The sequence below is a fragment of the Penicillium nucicola genome (genome assembly GCF_028828085.1).
Source record: "Penicillium nucicola strain IBT 29836 chromosome Unknown utg000003l, whole genome shotgun sequence".
Taxonomy (NCBI): Eukaryota; Fungi; Ascomycota; class Eurotiomycetes; order Eurotiales; family Aspergillaceae; genus Penicillium; species Penicillium nucicola.
The window spans coordinates 1255181-1272099 of record NW_026643127.1 but is presented as its reverse complement, the minus strand read 5'-3'; the positions used below and the strand labels follow the sequence as shown (position 1 = coordinate 1272099).

The 16919-nt window shown below is 51.8% G+C and overlaps 6 protein-coding genes across 6 annotated transcripts; 4 read left to right on the top strand and 2 right to left on the bottom strand.

Moving 5' to 3' along the window:
• Positions 1 to 69: 69 nt before the first annotated feature.
• On the bottom strand, positions 70 to 1214 carry N7511_004050 (uncharacterized protein; the record flags this gene model as incomplete). Its single annotated transcript, XM_057126475.1, has 2 exons — positions 70 to 788; positions 842 to 1214. The coding sequence occupies 2 exons, from the start codon at positions 1212 to 1214 to the stop codon at positions 70 to 72; spliced, it is 1092 nt and encodes a 363-aa protein (XP_056985365.1).
• A 685-nt stretch (positions 1215 to 1899) lies between these two features.
• Positions 1900 to 7335, top strand: pld3 (phospholipase D; the record flags this gene model as incomplete). The annotated part of the gene is made up of 2 exons (XM_057126474.1): positions 1900 to 7205; positions 7260 to 7335. 2 exons carry the CDS (start codon positions 1900 to 1902, stop codon positions 7333 to 7335), a joined length of 5382 nt encoding a protein of 1793 aa, XP_056985364.1.
• A 348-nt stretch (positions 7336 to 7683) lies between these two features.
• N7511_004048 (uncharacterized protein) lies at positions 7684 to 9243 on the bottom strand (the record flags this gene model as incomplete). Its single annotated transcript, XM_057126473.1, has 1 exon — positions 7684 to 9243. One exon carries the CDS (start codon positions 9241 to 9243, stop codon positions 7684 to 7686), a length of 1560 nt encoding a protein of 519 aa, XP_056985363.1.
• A 764-nt stretch (positions 9244 to 10007) lies between these two features.
• Positions 10008 to 12947, top strand: orlA (putative alpha,alpha-trehalose-phosphate synthase subunit Tps2; the record flags this gene model as incomplete). Its single annotated transcript, XM_057126472.1, has 3 exons — positions 10008 to 10406; positions 10461 to 12717; positions 12781 to 12947. The coding sequence occupies 3 exons, from the start codon at positions 10008 to 10010 to the stop codon at positions 12945 to 12947; spliced, it is 2823 nt and encodes a 940-aa protein (XP_056985362.1).
• An 893-nt stretch (positions 12948 to 13840) lies between these two features.
• Positions 13841 to 15238, top strand: N7511_004046 (putative MFS monocarboxylate transporter; the record flags this gene model as incomplete). The annotated part of the gene is made up of 1 exon (XM_057126471.1): positions 13841 to 15238. One exon carries the CDS (start codon positions 13841 to 13843, stop codon positions 15236 to 15238), a length of 1398 nt encoding a protein of 465 aa, XP_056985361.1.
• Positions 15239 to 15660: 422 nt separating this feature from the next.
• N7511_004045 (PDGFA associated 1 family protein) lies at positions 15661 to 16527 on the top strand (the record flags this gene model as incomplete). The annotated part of the gene is made up of 3 exons (XM_057126470.1): positions 15661 to 15709; positions 15761 to 15828; positions 15898 to 16527. The coding sequence occupies 3 exons, from the start codon at positions 15661 to 15663 to the stop codon at positions 16525 to 16527; spliced, it is 747 nt and encodes a 248-aa protein (XP_056985360.1).
• Between the last annotated feature and the right edge of the window lie 392 nt (positions 16528 to 16919).

Here is a 16919-nt window from a genome sequence, read left to right as displayed (position 1 = left end):
TCATGTCATGGTCAAATCATCTTGTATCTAACTGCATTTTACACATTCATCTCGTCACATATTTATATCTTAGATCTTCGACTCCCGCACCGAACCACGTCGGCCAGCATTGTCCGAGCCTGTCAGCGTCTCGCTGATAAACCGAACGGCCTCGTCGACCATCTTCCCAGTCACCTCGTGACCCGCCGTCCGGTCAATGATATCCTCGAAAGACACCGCCCCATCACCAAACCACCCATCGGACGAGATGCCCTGTTTGAACCAATCAAGGAATTGTTCTCCGCGATGATACGGCACAAGCTTGTCCACGCCACCCGACAGATTCAAGATGCGCTTCCCAGCCAAGCACTTGGTCAAGAGTGGCCGGAGCACCTGCTGCTCCGTTTCCGATGGCTGAGGCAGGATTCCTTCGCGCAAAGGCCCCGTGGAGGACCCACAGTCCACATGCTTCAACATCATACTCGCCGGGTCGTATTGCTTGACTGTTTCCAGGAATGAGGTTGGCAACGCCTCTGAGCCAAGAACCTTGGCACCTGGGGGGTCGCTCTCTGTCCATGATGGCAGCTTCGACAGTCGTGCGCGGTCTGCCATGAGATTGATATAGTCCGGGCATCCAATGATCACTACTCCGGCACTCACGCGAGGCTCGTGCAGCAGACAGCTCCACGCCGCGTGTCCACCCAACGAGACTCCCAGAACTAAGTTCTCGGTGATCTGGTGCTCACCACTAGGGAAAGTGTAGGCTGCGAGGTAGTCCATCAGTAGCGATGTATCTCTGGCAGTGCCCTCTGGTGCAATCATTAGAAATAATACTAGTCACCCATTCGATCCAATCACTTACGGAAAATAGAGAACATATCCTGCGCGTGGCGAGGATTGCCCTGTCTCCACGCCTCATTGGCAAGAGGATCAACCATCCGAGTTCCGTGGTTCCGTTGGTCAAAAGAGACAGCAATCAATCCCTTCGCCGAGGGCGTATCTTTGTTTCTTGTGTTCCAGTCGGTGATGGATGAATTGGCGATCCCAGTCATCCGTTCCTGAGTAGCCAGTCTCGGGTGAAGTAACCATAAACATGCTACTTCGGATGCTTCTGCACGGAGCTCCTCCAATCCAAATACCGTTACTGAAATTCCGGCAATTGCGTAGACTTTCTTGGAGATGTCGGCCGGCTTTGGCCGGCCCGAGTCATCGAAAGACTTCAATGGGTCTGTCATTGGGAGTGCCGGTGAGAATTGAGTTGGATATGAGTCGCAAGGTGGAGTTGTTGAGAGGTGGAATGGCGGGGGAGAGATTGTTTAACGGCGACTCGGGTATACTACGAAGAGCCGAGGGTCTTTGCCCATTTGTCCCTACGCACATTTCACTCTCGACGAATCTTGAATCTGCTGGGTTTCTTGGCTTTACAGTTTTATAGCTTTGTAGCTTTGTAGCGACTGAGGTCTAATTCGACAATCTATGGTCAATTGATTCGAGGGGCCTGAGACATATATATGTGTTTCATATTAGGACTCCATATGGCCCATTTCCCGATAAAAATCCATTTTACCCCTGTAATCTTCTGTGCTCGTGTGCTTTCCAAGCTTCTGTGTTTCTGAGCTTCTCGACATCCATTGTAGTGGACTCAACCCCCTTTTCCAGTTCAACTGACCGCTCTGTGGCTGTTCAGTGGACCTCTCCAGAGCACTTCAAAGTGGAACTCCAAACTAAATCATCTCCCTTTAATATCAACACTCGCGTGTCCGACTTTTTTTTTGTGGCTTTTTCCCAAGACATGACGCGAGGAACTTTGGTGCTGTGACAGGGCCTCGATTGATCCACACGTATGTAAAGTGGTTCCTGACCCGCCCCCCATGAACTGCAACTGATAATCACCTTGCATTAGCACCACCCCCCGACAATATGTCGGCCGCTTCAGTTCAAAAAGAGCCGGAGGTTGGCTCGTTAAAAACCGAATCCAAGAAACCCGAACCTCTGTCCACCTCGAATGGATCAAAACTAGCCTCGCCCTTCCCTTCTCCTACGGATACCAGGAAACCGGCCTCCCTTCGTCGGGCACCGACAGACGAGAATGCAGTCGTGGATCCAAATCAGATCAAGGAAGCGGGGGGGATACTGAAGGACACCGAGAACCATTCGTCGTCACTAAAGCATGGTTCTCCGCGAGGCAGATCATCCCTGAGTACTCGACCACCAAACCGGTCGACCGAGGATCAACAACCATGGACTCGTTACCAACGCCAATCCTCCGTTCCGGGAGCCTCTCCCCCCTCCAGAACCCAGAGCGTGCAATTCAGAGACACCGACACCGAAGCCCAGTCACGACCCCAATCGCGACCCGCGTCTATACATGGCGATGAGGAGCAGGAGGAGGAGGGCCCTAAGGGGAAACAATCATTGTTTGGAAAGCTCAAATCATTGGCCGCCGCCCCTGCCTTTACATCACATTCGCGATCCCCAAGCAGTGCAAGTGCAGACTTTCGACCAGGGCCGGTACCCGACATCGCGACCCCGGGTTCAGAAAGGGGAGAATTCCGGTTCCCGGAGCCATTGGCAGAAGAGGGGAGCGAGATCGATGCGGATGCAGAAGAGAGCGGAGGTGAGCAAAGCCAGCGTCGGGAAAAGAAGAAATTGCCCAGGCGTCGCAAGCAACAGCAAGAGGAAGCTCAAACCGCGCCGAACACACCCAAAACCACCCGCAGACCATCGTTCAATTTTGCGGCTTCCTTTGCGCCCTTTGAGAACTACCGAACCAACCTCTTCCCTCGAAGAGCAAGCACAACGGATTTCACACCTCAACAGCGTGAGGGGGTATCGGAAGATGAAGGCCGCGAGAGGCTCAACAGTCGCAGGACCCGTCCGTGGGCCGCCAATCGGGGCCTAAGCTACACGGGGCGCCAACCAGATGGCACACAGGATGAACAGCGGCCGAGCAATTTGAGACGATTGACCGGCTTTGCTGGACCTGGAAATGAAGAAAGTTTAGCAGCCAGCTGGAAACGCCATCGAAATGAACGTGGCACTAGTGCTAGTGCCCAGCGATGGAAACAGATCAAAGCTGGGTTGAAACTCATTGGCCAGCGACGCAGGCCAGAAAATACCGTGGACAACAAAAAGTCCGCTGAGCTCCTTGCTGAACTGGCATCAGCTGTGCCTGCGGCATTGATCTTGGCTAGTGCGTTCCAACGTGATGAACATGGCAGCAAGCGAATCCCCATTCTTCTGGAGCAGCTCAAGGTTCGTGTTACGGACAGCCGCGTTGACTCAAGCTCGGGTGATCGCCATCTGGTCTTTCGCGTTGAGATGGAGTATGGCAGTGGTATGACACGGATGAAGTGGATAATCTTCCGCACACTGAGAGACTTTGCCAATCTGCATCTCAAGTACAAGCTTCACCTGGGCACCCAAAAATACATCCAGCTACGAACAAGCGAGAACAGCCCGAGTCTTCCTCGTTTCCCCAGAAGTGCCTTCCCTTACATGCGAGGTGTGCGTGGCCTGGAAAGCGAATTCGAGGATGAAGATGAGGAAGGTGGTTATGAGACTGGTGCCGAGGGTATGAGTGGAACAGAGAGACCGATGAAGCGGAAACAGAGCCAGCAACCAAGTCAGCGTCGCGCCTCTGGAGCCATCACCCGCAGAAAGTCTAGCATTACCAACCAGGAAGGGGAGTCGGCTGCAGGACCTTCCTCCACTCTCGAAGGTGCGAGCGGGAAAAAGGAGACATATCCAGAAAAACAGCGAAAGAAGCTTGAGCTCTACCTGCAAAAGATGATCAGGTTCTTAATCTTCCGAGCTGACAGCAACCGTCTATGCAAATTCATGGAGCTGTCTGCTCTTGGTGTTCGTCTGGCTGCTGAGGGTAGTTACCACGGCAAAGAAGGGTTTTTGATCATCCAGTCCTCCAAAGGTCTTGACTTCCGCAAAGCCTTGACACCCTCTTTGATTAAGAAGAGACATTGGCCTAAGTGGTTCTTGGTCAGACACAGCTATGTTGTCTGTGTTGATTCCCCCGAAGAGATGAATATCTACGACGTCTTTTTGGTGGATCCTTATTTCAAGATCCAGACACAAAAGATCAGCCTTCGCAATCAAAACACGAAGGATCTTGCTAAGTCTGCAAAGCAGTCTGCAAGACACCCTCAGCACCATACCCTCCGACTTGAGAACTCTGAACGCAAGCTGAAACTTTTGGCTCGAAACGAACGCCAACTCCAGCAGTTTGAAGACTCGATCCGTTTCATGGCTGACAACACCCCCTGGATGAAGCCCAACCGTTTCGATAGCTTTGCGCCTGTGCGAAAAAACTGCTTTGCACAATGGCTCGTTGATGCTCGGGACCACATGTGGGTTGTTTCAAGAGCAATTAATCAGGCAAAGGATGTGATTTACATTCATGACTGGTGGTTGAGTCCAGAGCTGTACCTGCGTCGCCCTGCCGCCATCAGTCAGAAATGGCGGCTGGACCGTCTCCTGCAACAGAAGGCTCGTGAGGGTGTCAAGATCTTTGTGATTATGTACCGCAACATCAACTCCGCCATCCCAATTGACTCAGAGTACTCTAAGTTCTCTCTCCTCGACCTACACCCCAATATCTTCGTCCAGCGTTCGCCCAATCAGTTCCGTCAAAACACTTTCTTCTGGGCCCACCACGAGAAGCTTTGTCTGATCGATCATACCATAGCGTTCGTTGGAGGCATTGATCTATGCTTCGGTCGTTGGGATACTCCCCAGCATCAGTTGACCGATGACAAGCCCACTGGCTTCGAAACCACGGATGGTCCTAAGGATGCAGACCACTGCCAGCTTTGGCCTGGAAAGGATTACTCTAACCCCAGAGTCCAGGACTTTTACGATCTTGACAAGCCATATGAGGAGATGTATGATCGTAACGTCGTGCCACGTATGCCTTGGCATGATATTTCCATGCATGTCGTCGGCCAGCCTGCTCGAGATCTTACTCGTCACTTCGTGCAACGCTGGAATTATATCCTTCGTCAGCGCAAGCCTACTCGACCCACGCCCTTCCTCCTGCCACCCCCTGATTTCAACCCCGCCGATTTGGAAGCTCTGGGACTGGACGGAACATGTGAGGTACAGATTCTTCGTTCCAGCAGCATGTGGTCGACCGGAACACCAGATGTCACCGAACACAGTATTATGAATGCCTACGTCAAGTTAATCGAGGAGTCTGAACATTTCGTCTACATCGAAAACCAATTCTTCATCAGTACTTGCGAGATTGATGGCAGAAAGATCGAGAACCTCATTGGAGATGCTCTCGTTGAGCGTATCGTCCGAGCCGCTAAGAACGAGGAGGCATGGCGCGCCGTCATTGTCATTCCACTGATGCCAGGCTTCCAGAATACAGTCGACAGCGAAGGTGGCACAAGTGTGCGTCTTATCATGCAGTGTCAATACCGCAGTATCTGCCGTGGAGAAACCTCCATCTTTGGCCGACTCCGTGCTCTTGGAATTGAACCCGAGGACTACATTCAGTTCTTCAGTTTGCGAGCATGGGGCAAGATTGGACCACAAAAGCAGCTGGTGACGGAGCAACTCTATATCCACGCGAAATGCATGGTTGTGGATGATCGTGCTGCTATCATTGGATCTGCAAATATCAACGAACGATCCATGTTGGGATCGCGTGATTCCGAAGTTGCATCTATCGTGCGCGACACTGACATGATCATGTCGACCATGGCTGGCAAGCCGTACCTTGTTGGTCGATACCCGCACACCCTACGTATGCGCCTAATGAGAGAGCACCTTGGTATTGATGTCGACGAGCTCATGGAGCATGACTTTGCCACCGAAGAAGAGTTGCGCAAGATCCAAGTTGCCGAGGGTAATGATCGCTCAGCAGATGATCGCGGACGCAGAAACTCTGTATCATCGGTCACTGAACGTCAAGATGAGAGGGATATGATTGAACGTCGCCATCGTGTTCAAGACGAGTTCCTTTCTCGTTCGGAGAACATGTATAGTTTCAACCATGATGTCGACTGGGAACAGGGTGCCAACCCTAACCTGAAATCAAACCGAAAGCTCACCGCCGATCCTCGAGTCACCGAGAACGCTGATCACAGGAAGGATGTGAGTGGTGACGGCACCGATCACTGGACAGCTGCCAGTCAAGCTGGATTGGGAGTTGGCCGTGACTCACAGATGGTGGCTAATGGATCCGAGGCTTTGCTCTCGCCGATTGCGGCAGAAGGGAGAGGTACTATTGAGCAACCTTCCTCTTCCCAAAAGCCATCCCGGTCAGCCTCGACCCGCAAGAATTTACCGCCTGGTGCATCGAGCGATACCATGCGCGACTCCGAAGCAAATGGTGATGCTGCACAGAACCATGGTGACTCCGGAACATCAAGCCGCGCGTCCGAATCCAATGGTGTCGGTTTGATCATGTCAAAGGGAGAAGACCATGAGACCTCCAAACACCCACATCCCGCCATCCCAGACCTCAAACAAATCTTCATTGATAAGGACTGTATGAGAGACCCGGTCATCGATTGTTTCTACTTGGACACATGGCAAGCCGTCGCTGAAAAGAACACAAAGATCTACCGATCTGTGTTCCGATGCATGCCTGACAGCGAAGTCAAGAACTGGAAGGAATACAAGGAGTACGCCGCATATGGCGAGCGCTTTGCAGAAATGCAGAGCCAACAAGGCAACAAGCCACCTCAGCCACCTCAGCAAAAGCAAAGCGGTCCTCCTGGAGCTGCTTCAGCCAGCTCACCCATGTCTCCATTATCTTTCATTAGTGCCAACAAGATCGACACTCCACCGACGGACCCGAAATCTCAAACAATCGATGAGAAACTCAATACTAGTTCCGTCGATGCCAACCGTCCCCATTCCGAGCAGCTGGCCAAGCAAGAGACACTGTCTTCTATTGATGAAAAGGGCCCATTGACAGTGGCATCGGACCCTAACCTGCTGTCGACCGCCCAAAATGGCTCCGGCGATATCGTCGCTGGCGAAGATATTGAGAAGCCTCGTTCAACATCCGTTCAAATCGATTACTCTGAAGCTGTGAATCTGAACTCAACCAGCCAGTCTCGCAAACGGAGACGGAGAGCCGCTACTATTGGCTCGAAGCGGGATCCCCTTGGCGCTGATGAGTTCCTGGATAAGGGACGCGCAGAGGATCTCCTCAACAAGGTCCAGGGTCACCTTATTGCCTGGCCGTATGACTGGTATGTTGCCTCTTTGGTTTCAATTTTAGATTTGATTTACTGACGCTTCGATAGGCTCGAGAAAGAAGAGCAGGGTGGAAACTGGCTCTATGCTCTGGATCAGATCTCCCCATTGGAGATCTACAACTAATCTCTCAGCTTGTATTGCTTTGCACTTGCCGGCGTCTTTGTTTTTGTTTTGCTTTTGTTTATTTTGTTCGATTGTTTCTGAGCCTCTGCCTGCTTCAAATTCTCGAGCCCTACTATAGCGATTGATGCATTTTCACCTGGTCTTTCTAGACTTTTGTTCTTAGCTTTTCGAATGGTGGCTGTCTCTTGCTGCATGCTCCTACGCATGGGGTTTACTAAAATAATAACAATGTTTCCAATTGCCAGAAAGAAAGAGATGAGAGGGGAAATTTTCAATTATCATTATGCTGTATGGATATTTAACGTGGTATTTATTTGCTTCAAACTGTTTCGTCGCTCGCTGTGTTATCTAGGAATGGTCACCTAGATAGACGAGTTGATTGCGGATTTTCTCCAGGGTATCAAAATTGGCATGTAGGGCAGTCGTAAGAATACTCGAATTCTTATTTTGGCCATCACTTGCCCAATTGTCGCATGCTTGACGAAGTTGCTGGTGCGCAGCCATGAAAGCGCCCTGCAGTTCAGATGTGCGAGTGCATGAGCGGCCCAGGTCGTTCATATAATGGGTTGGATCCTGTATGCACAGCCGGTGCGCGACCAGATGGTTTCCTTTTGCTGCTGCGGTACGCTTCGTATTGATAAGAGAACGTTGACCGCGCTGGTGGGCGGGTTCGTCAACGTCCGAGGTAGTCGATATTATGTTCGCGCCGAAGAGTCCAGGAGGATCAACTGCGAAGCCGACGGACTGGAGGTCAACTTCAGTGCCGTAGAAGTGCATGAGAGCAAGAAATTGGTCACCCAGGCGATTGGGCCCTGTGAAACAGCCATGGTTCATCTTCAGGAAGGCCACGATCAGCATGGCGAGCCCATCTGGTCCAATACTCGCTTGCGGTGAGCCGAAAAGCCCGCGCGACTCTAGTAGTGTACGCGCTGCGGTATACAGAGGTCGGAGGCTGGGATATTCGGCCTGGTAATCCTGCAGATACTCTGTAATGGCAGGAATACCCTCACCACAATAAAATTGGAGCAAGAGTCCCGTTGGCCGGTGTCGAGCTGATAGGGCAGGATTGCGCTTATCAGATAGTTGCACTTGGCCATTGAACGCATCAGTATGCTGCAGGGTTCTCTCAACCTGGCGGAGGAGGCGGATATGGGCATCTTGAATCTGAGGCCGGGTGGGACTAGGTTTCCGATCACGATCTGGTGACCGTGGTAGGTCCTCAAATGGTAAAACGAAGTCGATATCAGAGTGTGCCAGAGCAAGACCGGTGCAGTGCGATCCAATATTTCTGGGCGCGTGCGGAACTACTGCTTCAAGAAGTGAGGCCACCTCTGCCCGAAGCCTTTCAATCTGATCTGTCTCCTGGGAAGTTGGCATGAGATACTGATCTAGTGCGCGGATCTCGATGTCCAAGAATGTCTCGCCACTAGCGCGAGGCAGCTCCAGACCTTTCAGCCATGGAGATTGTGCTGGGCGCCCCTTCCCAGCCCTTTGAATCGCGTCTTCTCCAGCTCGATCGATTGGCGTCTGACGAGGCGGTGCATTGGCATCATCTTTCCGCCTGCTTTGGCGCTTCTTAGACGTCGGTTTGGGGGCATCTGGCGAGTATTCCGCTGTCGGTAGAGCTGGCTCTGTCGGCGGTTGGTAGCCCGCGCGACTCTCCACTGGGACCTCAGGGCGCCACAGTCCCAGAGAATCTTCTTTGGAGTATGTTTTTCGAATTAGCCGAGCCCGATTGGTGGACCGATGCGCCTCTAAGGTCTTGCGGAGGCTGTTGGCGAAGACATCGGGCGTCTTGGCCGCCGCAACAGAGCTGTGGAATGAACGGAAGAAGAGCCGAGGTCGGAGGGATTGCCTAGAAGCTTCGAGGCATGTCGAGATCAAAGACACCGGAGTAGATGTCACCATGCCGAGTATGCATGCGGATAACATTCTCCATTCTCAGCGGCGGGAACTTTGTAACTTATAGATTGCGGCCTCAGGCAGCAAGGGCCATGTGACCCGATTGGAGAAAGAACCGGGCGAATAACTTCGTTTCTGCAAGTTGAAGAGTCACTCTGAACGTGAAGGATCCCCTGTCGAATTAATCCTTCCATGTCTTCAGATTGCACCTATTCGCTGTTAGTGGTGTCTCCCCTTCGACCATCTCCACGATGATCTCTCCAAATAGCTACGAAATAAGAATATACCAAGGAAAAAAGTAGATCGACCAGGGCATCATGACGTAGCATTGAGGAAATATCCACGAACCCAGCCAAACCCCTCAAGATCTCGAGTTGACTTCTTCGCATTCTTGTCTTCTCTTGACTCACACCTGACCGGTTTCCCAGTTGAGTCCCTTGATAAGATCTCACCGCTTGCCCCTCCTTCAGGGCTTCCAAAGACTACAAAACACTATCCTCGGAGCTCTTCTTTCTTCAATTTGCCTTGGATACACACTGTTGAACTTGAACCTTTCCCCCCTCCCCCTTGAAAAACCCCCATGGCTTTGCAATAGGTTGTTTGCGTGTCGATCTTGCTTATCGACTCCCCTCCGAGGTAACTTACTTCCCACCAACTTGCCCACCTCAAGGTTTCCCACATCGTTAACGCATGCGATTACAGGAACCGTGCCTCATTGCTACTTAGGTAGTCTCATCAGATCTTGATCTTCGATATATTCCGCAGTTATTATGTCTCAACCAGAGAGCCCCGCCGAAATCCCCCAGGGACAGCCGAACCCGGTGCTCGTTGGTCCCGGATTAAAAGCCCTTAAGGAGCAGGCATACACCCAAGCAACCAGTGCAACACCGGCGGTGGAAATGGATGCGAAACCTTCATACTTTAACAATGTCCCTGGGGACTCGCCTGTGGAGACGGACCCCGCCAACGTCACCAATCCAGCTCAGAGTGCTAGGAAAGCATCCACGGGCATGGACTTACTCCGCCGTCTAAGCTTGACGTCTGATGCCCCTTCATCGCCCGAGATAGACCCGCGTGTGCAACATCCCGGCCTTCGTCTGAGTGGCCGCCTTATCAGCGCCGCTTTCTGTATACCATACAAGATTGGCTTTACACAGGGATCGGACTGGGTACGTGAGGCAATACGAGACCACACAGAATGACGCTGACAGACTACTTAATAGGAGCTCAAGCCGCGATCCGGTACCTCGGCACTCTTTGACTCATTCGCACATCTGGCTTCGGACGAGACAACGTGGTCCCATACCCTGGTAGGCTGGACCGGAGAGGTCGAGCCAATTGTGGACCTGAAAACACCACTGCAGCAGATTCAAGCCAATGCCGGAGCCAAGCTACCTACCACTCCAAACAGCGCTATTGTCAATCAGACCCTGAATAAGGCTGCTGCTCCGGTACCGGTGGATGCAACCCAAAAACCACCTGCCAACCCACTAGTGGAAGGAATCAAGGTCAGCCCGAAACAACGAGAACAGCTCGAAGAGAAGTTGAGCTCAGGTCGCCACGGTAAGGTGGTGCCCGTATGGCTATCAGATGCCCCGGAGGAGCCCGAAGAGACCATCTTATTGAAAGACCAGGGGAGATGGCGCCGTTATGCAGAACGTGAACTTTACCCCCTTCTCCACTACAAGCAGCATGGACCAACAGATGGTCGATCTGAGCGACGCTGGTGGGTCGATTATGTCCGTTTGAACCAGTTGTTTACCGATCGAATCGTGCAAGAGTACCAAGAGGGAGATGTGGTCTGGATCCACGATTATCATTTGTTCCTTCTGCCCAGTATGTTGCGGCAACGCATCCCCAACATCAAGATGGGCTTCTATCTTCACTCGCCTTTCCCTAGCAGCGAGTTTGTACGGTGCCTGGCGAAGCGCAAGGAAATTCTGGAAGGTGTGCTTGGTGCCAACATGATTGGATTCCAGACATTCTCTTATTCTCGTCACTTTACTTCATGCTGCACACGTGTTCTGGGCTTTGAATCCAATTCTGCTGGTGTCGATGCCTACGGCGCTCATGTCGCAGTGGATGTGTTCCCTATTGGCATTGACGCACGTGCCATTCAAAAGGCTGCGTTTGGGGCTCCAGATATTGAAACGGCAGTACAAGGAATACGCAAGCTCTATGCCGGAAAGAAAATCATCGTCGGTCGTGATCGGTTGGATAGTGTTCGGGGTGTAGCGCAGAAACTCCAGGCCTTTGAAATCTTCTTGGAGCGCTATCCCGAGTGGCGCAACCAAGTCGTTCTCATCCAAGTTACAAGTCCGACTAGCGTGGAAGAAGAGAAAGAGGATCCCGACAATAAGATTGCTGGTCAAATCTCCAACTTGGTTTCGACCATCAACGGCAGATTTGGCTCCCTAAGCTTCTCACCCGTTCAGTATTACCCACAATACCTGTCTCCGCGCGAGTATTTCGCTCTCTTACGCGTGGCGGATGTCGGATTGATCACCACGGTACGAGACGGCATGAACACAACCAGTTTGGAATATATCGTCTGCCAGCAAACCAACCACAGCCCGCTGATTCTTTCGGAATTCTCTGGTACCGCCGGTACTCTGCCTAACGCTATTCACATCAACCCGTGGGATCTTGGTGGAGTAGCCAAGGCCATTGATCAAGCTCTGAACATGCCCGCAGATCAACGCAAGGATCAGCACGTCAAGCTCTACAAGCATGTGCTCACCAACACTGTTGCACAGTGGTCAAGGCAGTATCTTAACCGTCTACTGACCAACCTTTCATCCTTTGACCAGTCTGCTGCGACGCCCGCACTTGATCGCGCAAAAATGATGAGACAATACCGCAAGGCTCGAAAGCGTCTCTTCATGTTCGATTACGACGGCACATTGACCCCGATTGTCAAGGATCCGCAGGCGGCCATTCCTTCCGATCGGGTGCTCCGTACTCTGAAAAGCTTGTCTGCTGACCCGCGAAATGCTGTTTGGATCATCAGTGGACGAGACCAGGCCTTCCTGGATGAGTGGATGGGTCATATCCCAGAGCTTGGATTGAGTGCCGAGCACGGTTGCTTCATCCGACAGCCCCGATCGGATGATTGGGAGAACTTGGCGGAGAGGAGTGATATGGGATGGCAGAAGGAAGTTGTCGAGGTGTTCCAACACTATACGGAACGTACACAGGGCTCATTCATTGAACGGAAGCGGGTGGCATTGACCTGGCATTATCGTCGGGCTGATCCCGAGTATGGTGCCTTCCAAGCGCGTGAGTGTCGCAAGGAATTGGAGAACACCGTTGCCAAACGGTGGGATGTGGAGGTCATGGCAGGCAAGGCCAATCTGGAAGTGCGACCTACCTTTGTCAACAAAGGGTTCATTGCAACTCGTCTGGTCAATGAATACGGCACCGGACCAGGGAAAGCACCAGAGTTTATCTTGTGTCTAGGTGATGACTTTACCGACGAAGGTCAGAATTGCTCAGCCTGAAACCTATTCCAGTGTCGAACAAAGTTGGCTAACCTCGTTTTAGATATGTTCCGCGCTTTAAAGAAGTTCGAACTCCCTCGCGATCACGTCTATTCCGTCACCGTTGGCGCCAGTTCGAAGCAAACTGACGCTAGCTGGCACTTGTTGGAGCCAGCCGATGTCATTGGATCGATTTCCATGCTCTTTAGCAGCGCCAATCAAGACCACTGAGACGAACCCGATCATTGACCTTATACTACAGTCTCCCCGGCCTCGGCCACGGCATGCCGGATTCATCGCAAACGATCTTGAAAATGGGTTGCCCTCCTTATTTTTTTGTTGCTCATCATACATTCATCCATTGCCTTGTTTTTTTTTTTTAATATTTTCTGGAGTGGCTTTGTTCCCCATAGATGACATGTACATGTTAGAAGTGTCCGAATTTTAAGCGTATCCGAGACAGCCGGGCTTTGCGGGGACCCCGGACAATTGCGCCAGAACAGTCTGGAGACGGCAATACCAGTGGGTCTATATTCAATATCAAGTTCTTGTATGTATTCTGCAGGACCTGCTTTGCGATAGGGATTTCAACATTAGTTCTCTTAAGTGTGTATTGTCGAATCCGGAAAAGCAGCCGTCCTCCAGACACAGCACCTCCAGCATTTATTTCATAACCAAACGCCCTAACCCCAAGATCATACCTACCCAATACCCAATACCCAATACTAAACATCCAACACCCAATAACCTGAGTCCAGAGTATCTATGTGGACCCTATCAAAAGGGCGCATTCGGCCATCTCTGCGAACCCCGGGATCGGAACCAATCCCGTTATACTCGGGCAAGTTTTTTCTCCCCGGTCTCCATCTGAACTTATAAACTCGTTGACTCATTTGAAAAAAAAAACTAGGATTTCTCTATGTCTCAGTCAATCTTGTTATACTGACTGGCTCAGAAAAGCATTAGTCTACAACCTTGCATCTGGCATCTCCACGACGTGACTATCAGTGCCATACCCTAACTCACTCAGGGCCGACGCAATGCATCAACCACATTTACAACCACAAATACAACCACAAACAGAACCGGAATCGGAATTAGACTCAGAAAAGAGACCATCCAGAATGTCTTCCCAACCATCCAACCACGACCTCGAGAAATCCTCTCCGCGCCCTCACAGCGCATCCTCAGACGAAGAATCAACATTCGACGACGACAACCCCCATCACCCCCACGACTCTCTCGACCGCATTCCCACAACAGCAAGCGCCATCTCGCGCACACTCTCCGCTGTGCGGACCCGGGAATCAGGCAAATCTTTAGGTCCGCCCCCCGACGGCGGATTCCAGGCCTGGTCTCAGGTTGCGCTGGCGCATTTCGTCATCTTCAATACTTGGGGCTATATCAATAGCTTTGGTGTGTTCCAGACATACTATACCCAGACCCTGGGCCACCCGCCGTCGGATATCTCGTGGGTGGGCAGCATTCAGATCTTCTTGTTGTTCTTTATTGGGACGTTCTCAGGACGTGCTACCGATGCTGGCTATTTCAAGCTGACGCTGGCGGTTGGGGCCACCCTGGAGGTCTTTTGTATCTTTATGACTTCCTTGTGTACGGAGTACTGGCAGCTGTTCTTGGCGCAGGGTCTTGGGCAGGGTATTGGGTGTGGATTGATGTTTTGTCCGACGTTGGCTTTGATTTCGACTTATTTTGTGAAGAATCGGGGCATTGCCATTGGGATTGTGGCTTCCGGCTCGGCGACGGGTGGTCTGGTCTTCCCGGCAGTGATTATGCGTATGCTGCCGGCTGTGGGCTATGGGTGGACTGTTCGGACGTTGGGCTTCATTTCGCTGGCTACCTTGGTTCCGTGTGTGCTTTTCTTGAAGCAGCGTCTTCCGCCGCGTAAGACTGGTCCCCTGGTGGAATGGGCGGCGTTCACGGAGATGCCCTACCTGTTGTTTGCTATTGGCATGTTCTTGGACTTCTGGGGCTTGTACGTCGGATTCTTCTACATCGGCAGTTTCAGTCGGAACGTCATTGGTGTTTCCACTGACCGATCGATTGATCTGCTCTTGGTCATGAACGGAGTTGGTCTGGTCGGTCGACTGGTGCCCAATCTGCTCGCGGATCAATTCACCGGACCTCTCAACCTGTTGATCCCCTTCAGTTTTGCCACGGCTCTGGTGGGCTATTGCTGGGCGGCTGTGGGAGATATGGGAGGATTATGGACCTTTGCTGTCTTTTATGGTCTCTTCGCGGCGGGCATTCAATCCTTGTTCCCCGCCACCCTCAGCACCCTCACGACTGATCTTAAGAAGATTGGCGTGCGCATGGGCATGGTTCTCAGTGTGGTCGCTGTGGCTGCTCTGATTGGATCCCCTATTGCTGGAGCGCTGGTGGAGCGCGACGATGGCAATTATCTCTATGCACAGATGTTCATGGGGAGTGCGATCATCGCCGGCGGCATCACCCTGTCTTTGGCGCGAGTGGCCAAGGTGGGCACTGGGTTGGCGCGAGTCTAGGGAGTTAATAGTATAGTGTTGCATATCATCGCATATCATAGCTCATAGCATCTATATCAAAACCATCAAAATCCTCAGATTCATCAAGATGTTCGAGATGATCAAAGCCCTAACTTGGAAATCGAAGCGTTGTGGTTTGCCAAAAAGGGTCCCCACATGTGATTCATGGCTTGACTCGTTTCCACTTTTTGCTTCCTCCAACACCTCATTTACACGTCCGGTAAGTTGTTTGATGTTGATCTGAAGAGCTTTTGGGTCTTTGGTCTTCGGCCTCCAGTGTATGGGCATCTGGAATTCCCCCCGCTTTGCCCCTCTGTGCGCCCTGGTGAAAATCCCACGCTAACCTCTCTTCGCTTCTAGATACGCATTGTTCTTCTGAACTCACGAAATACTCTCCCCCAAAAATCTTCTAAAACTACAAAATGGCGCGTGGCGGTCGTGGAGGAAAGTTCTCCAAGCCCTCTCGTGGAGGTACGATCGTGTGACAGGCCAAGACAAAGCAATGACGCTGATAAGCAACAGGCGGCAAGCATTTCAGCAGAGATCTCAACCCCTTAGACAAGGATGGCAACCAAGTTGGTCTCTGGCGGGTACGTAAATCCCACAAACTCACCACAGTACAAGAACACCCGACCTAATCAAGCGCTCCCCCACAACAGGAACCAGAGGACGGCATCAAGTCATCCAGTGAAGAAGAATCTTCCTCGGAGGAGAGCTCCTCAGAAGAGAGCGAGGACGAGTCCAAGCCCGAAACATCCACAGGCGCCGGAACCCGCGAAGAGCGCCGCGCAGCCGCCAAAGCGAAGAAGCTAGCAGCCATGAAGAAGCGTGGCCAGCAGGCCGCACAGCCTGGCGACCTGCCCCCATCAGACTCGGAAGAATCCGACGACGACCTCCCCGCCAACCCTAACCACACCGCCAAGTCTCGCTCGATGACAGCCAAGCCTGTCGATGCACCCGAACCCGCCGAGCCCAAGAAGCCCGCCAAGGTGAAGGATATCTCGCAGCTGTCGCGCCGGGAGCGTGAGGCTCTCCAGGCACAGCAGGCGCGTGAGCGTTACCAGAAGCTGCATGCGGAGGGTAAGACTGATGAGGCCAAGGCTGACCTTGCGCGTCTGGCTCTGGTCCGGGAGAGACGTGAGCAGGAGCGTTTGCGCAAGCTGGCTGAGCAGGAGGAGAAGGATGAGCAGGCTAAGGAGCGTGAGCTGATTGCTCAGGAGCGCGAGGCTAAGATGCGTCAAATTGCCATGGGCAAGGGATCTAAGAAGCTTGGTGGAAAGAAGAAATAAGGGATTAAGTTATCCAATGTTGAATGCTTATGTGACTATGAGATGCATGCAATGTGTTCGAATGTTGAGTATTTAGACCACTAGGTGCAAACAAAACAAAACGTTGTCATACTCATTTAGTAGACTCGAGTAACGAAAGATGCCGGCTCTGATGCCTGGCCCTAAAGGTGAAATTGAAATTGAAATTGAAGTCATGTACACCGACGCCTCCAGCATTAGATAGACACAGCATAAGTAGCTCTTTTTTGGATAATGTATGAGCCAGAAGAAAAAAAAGAAAAGGGAACCATGACAGGGCATACCACTGTTCATACATGGGGATTCTGACTCCCCAGACTCTTCAGACAGAAGAGATCATAAATGAAAAGCAGAGTCTATTGCGCTGGGCTTCC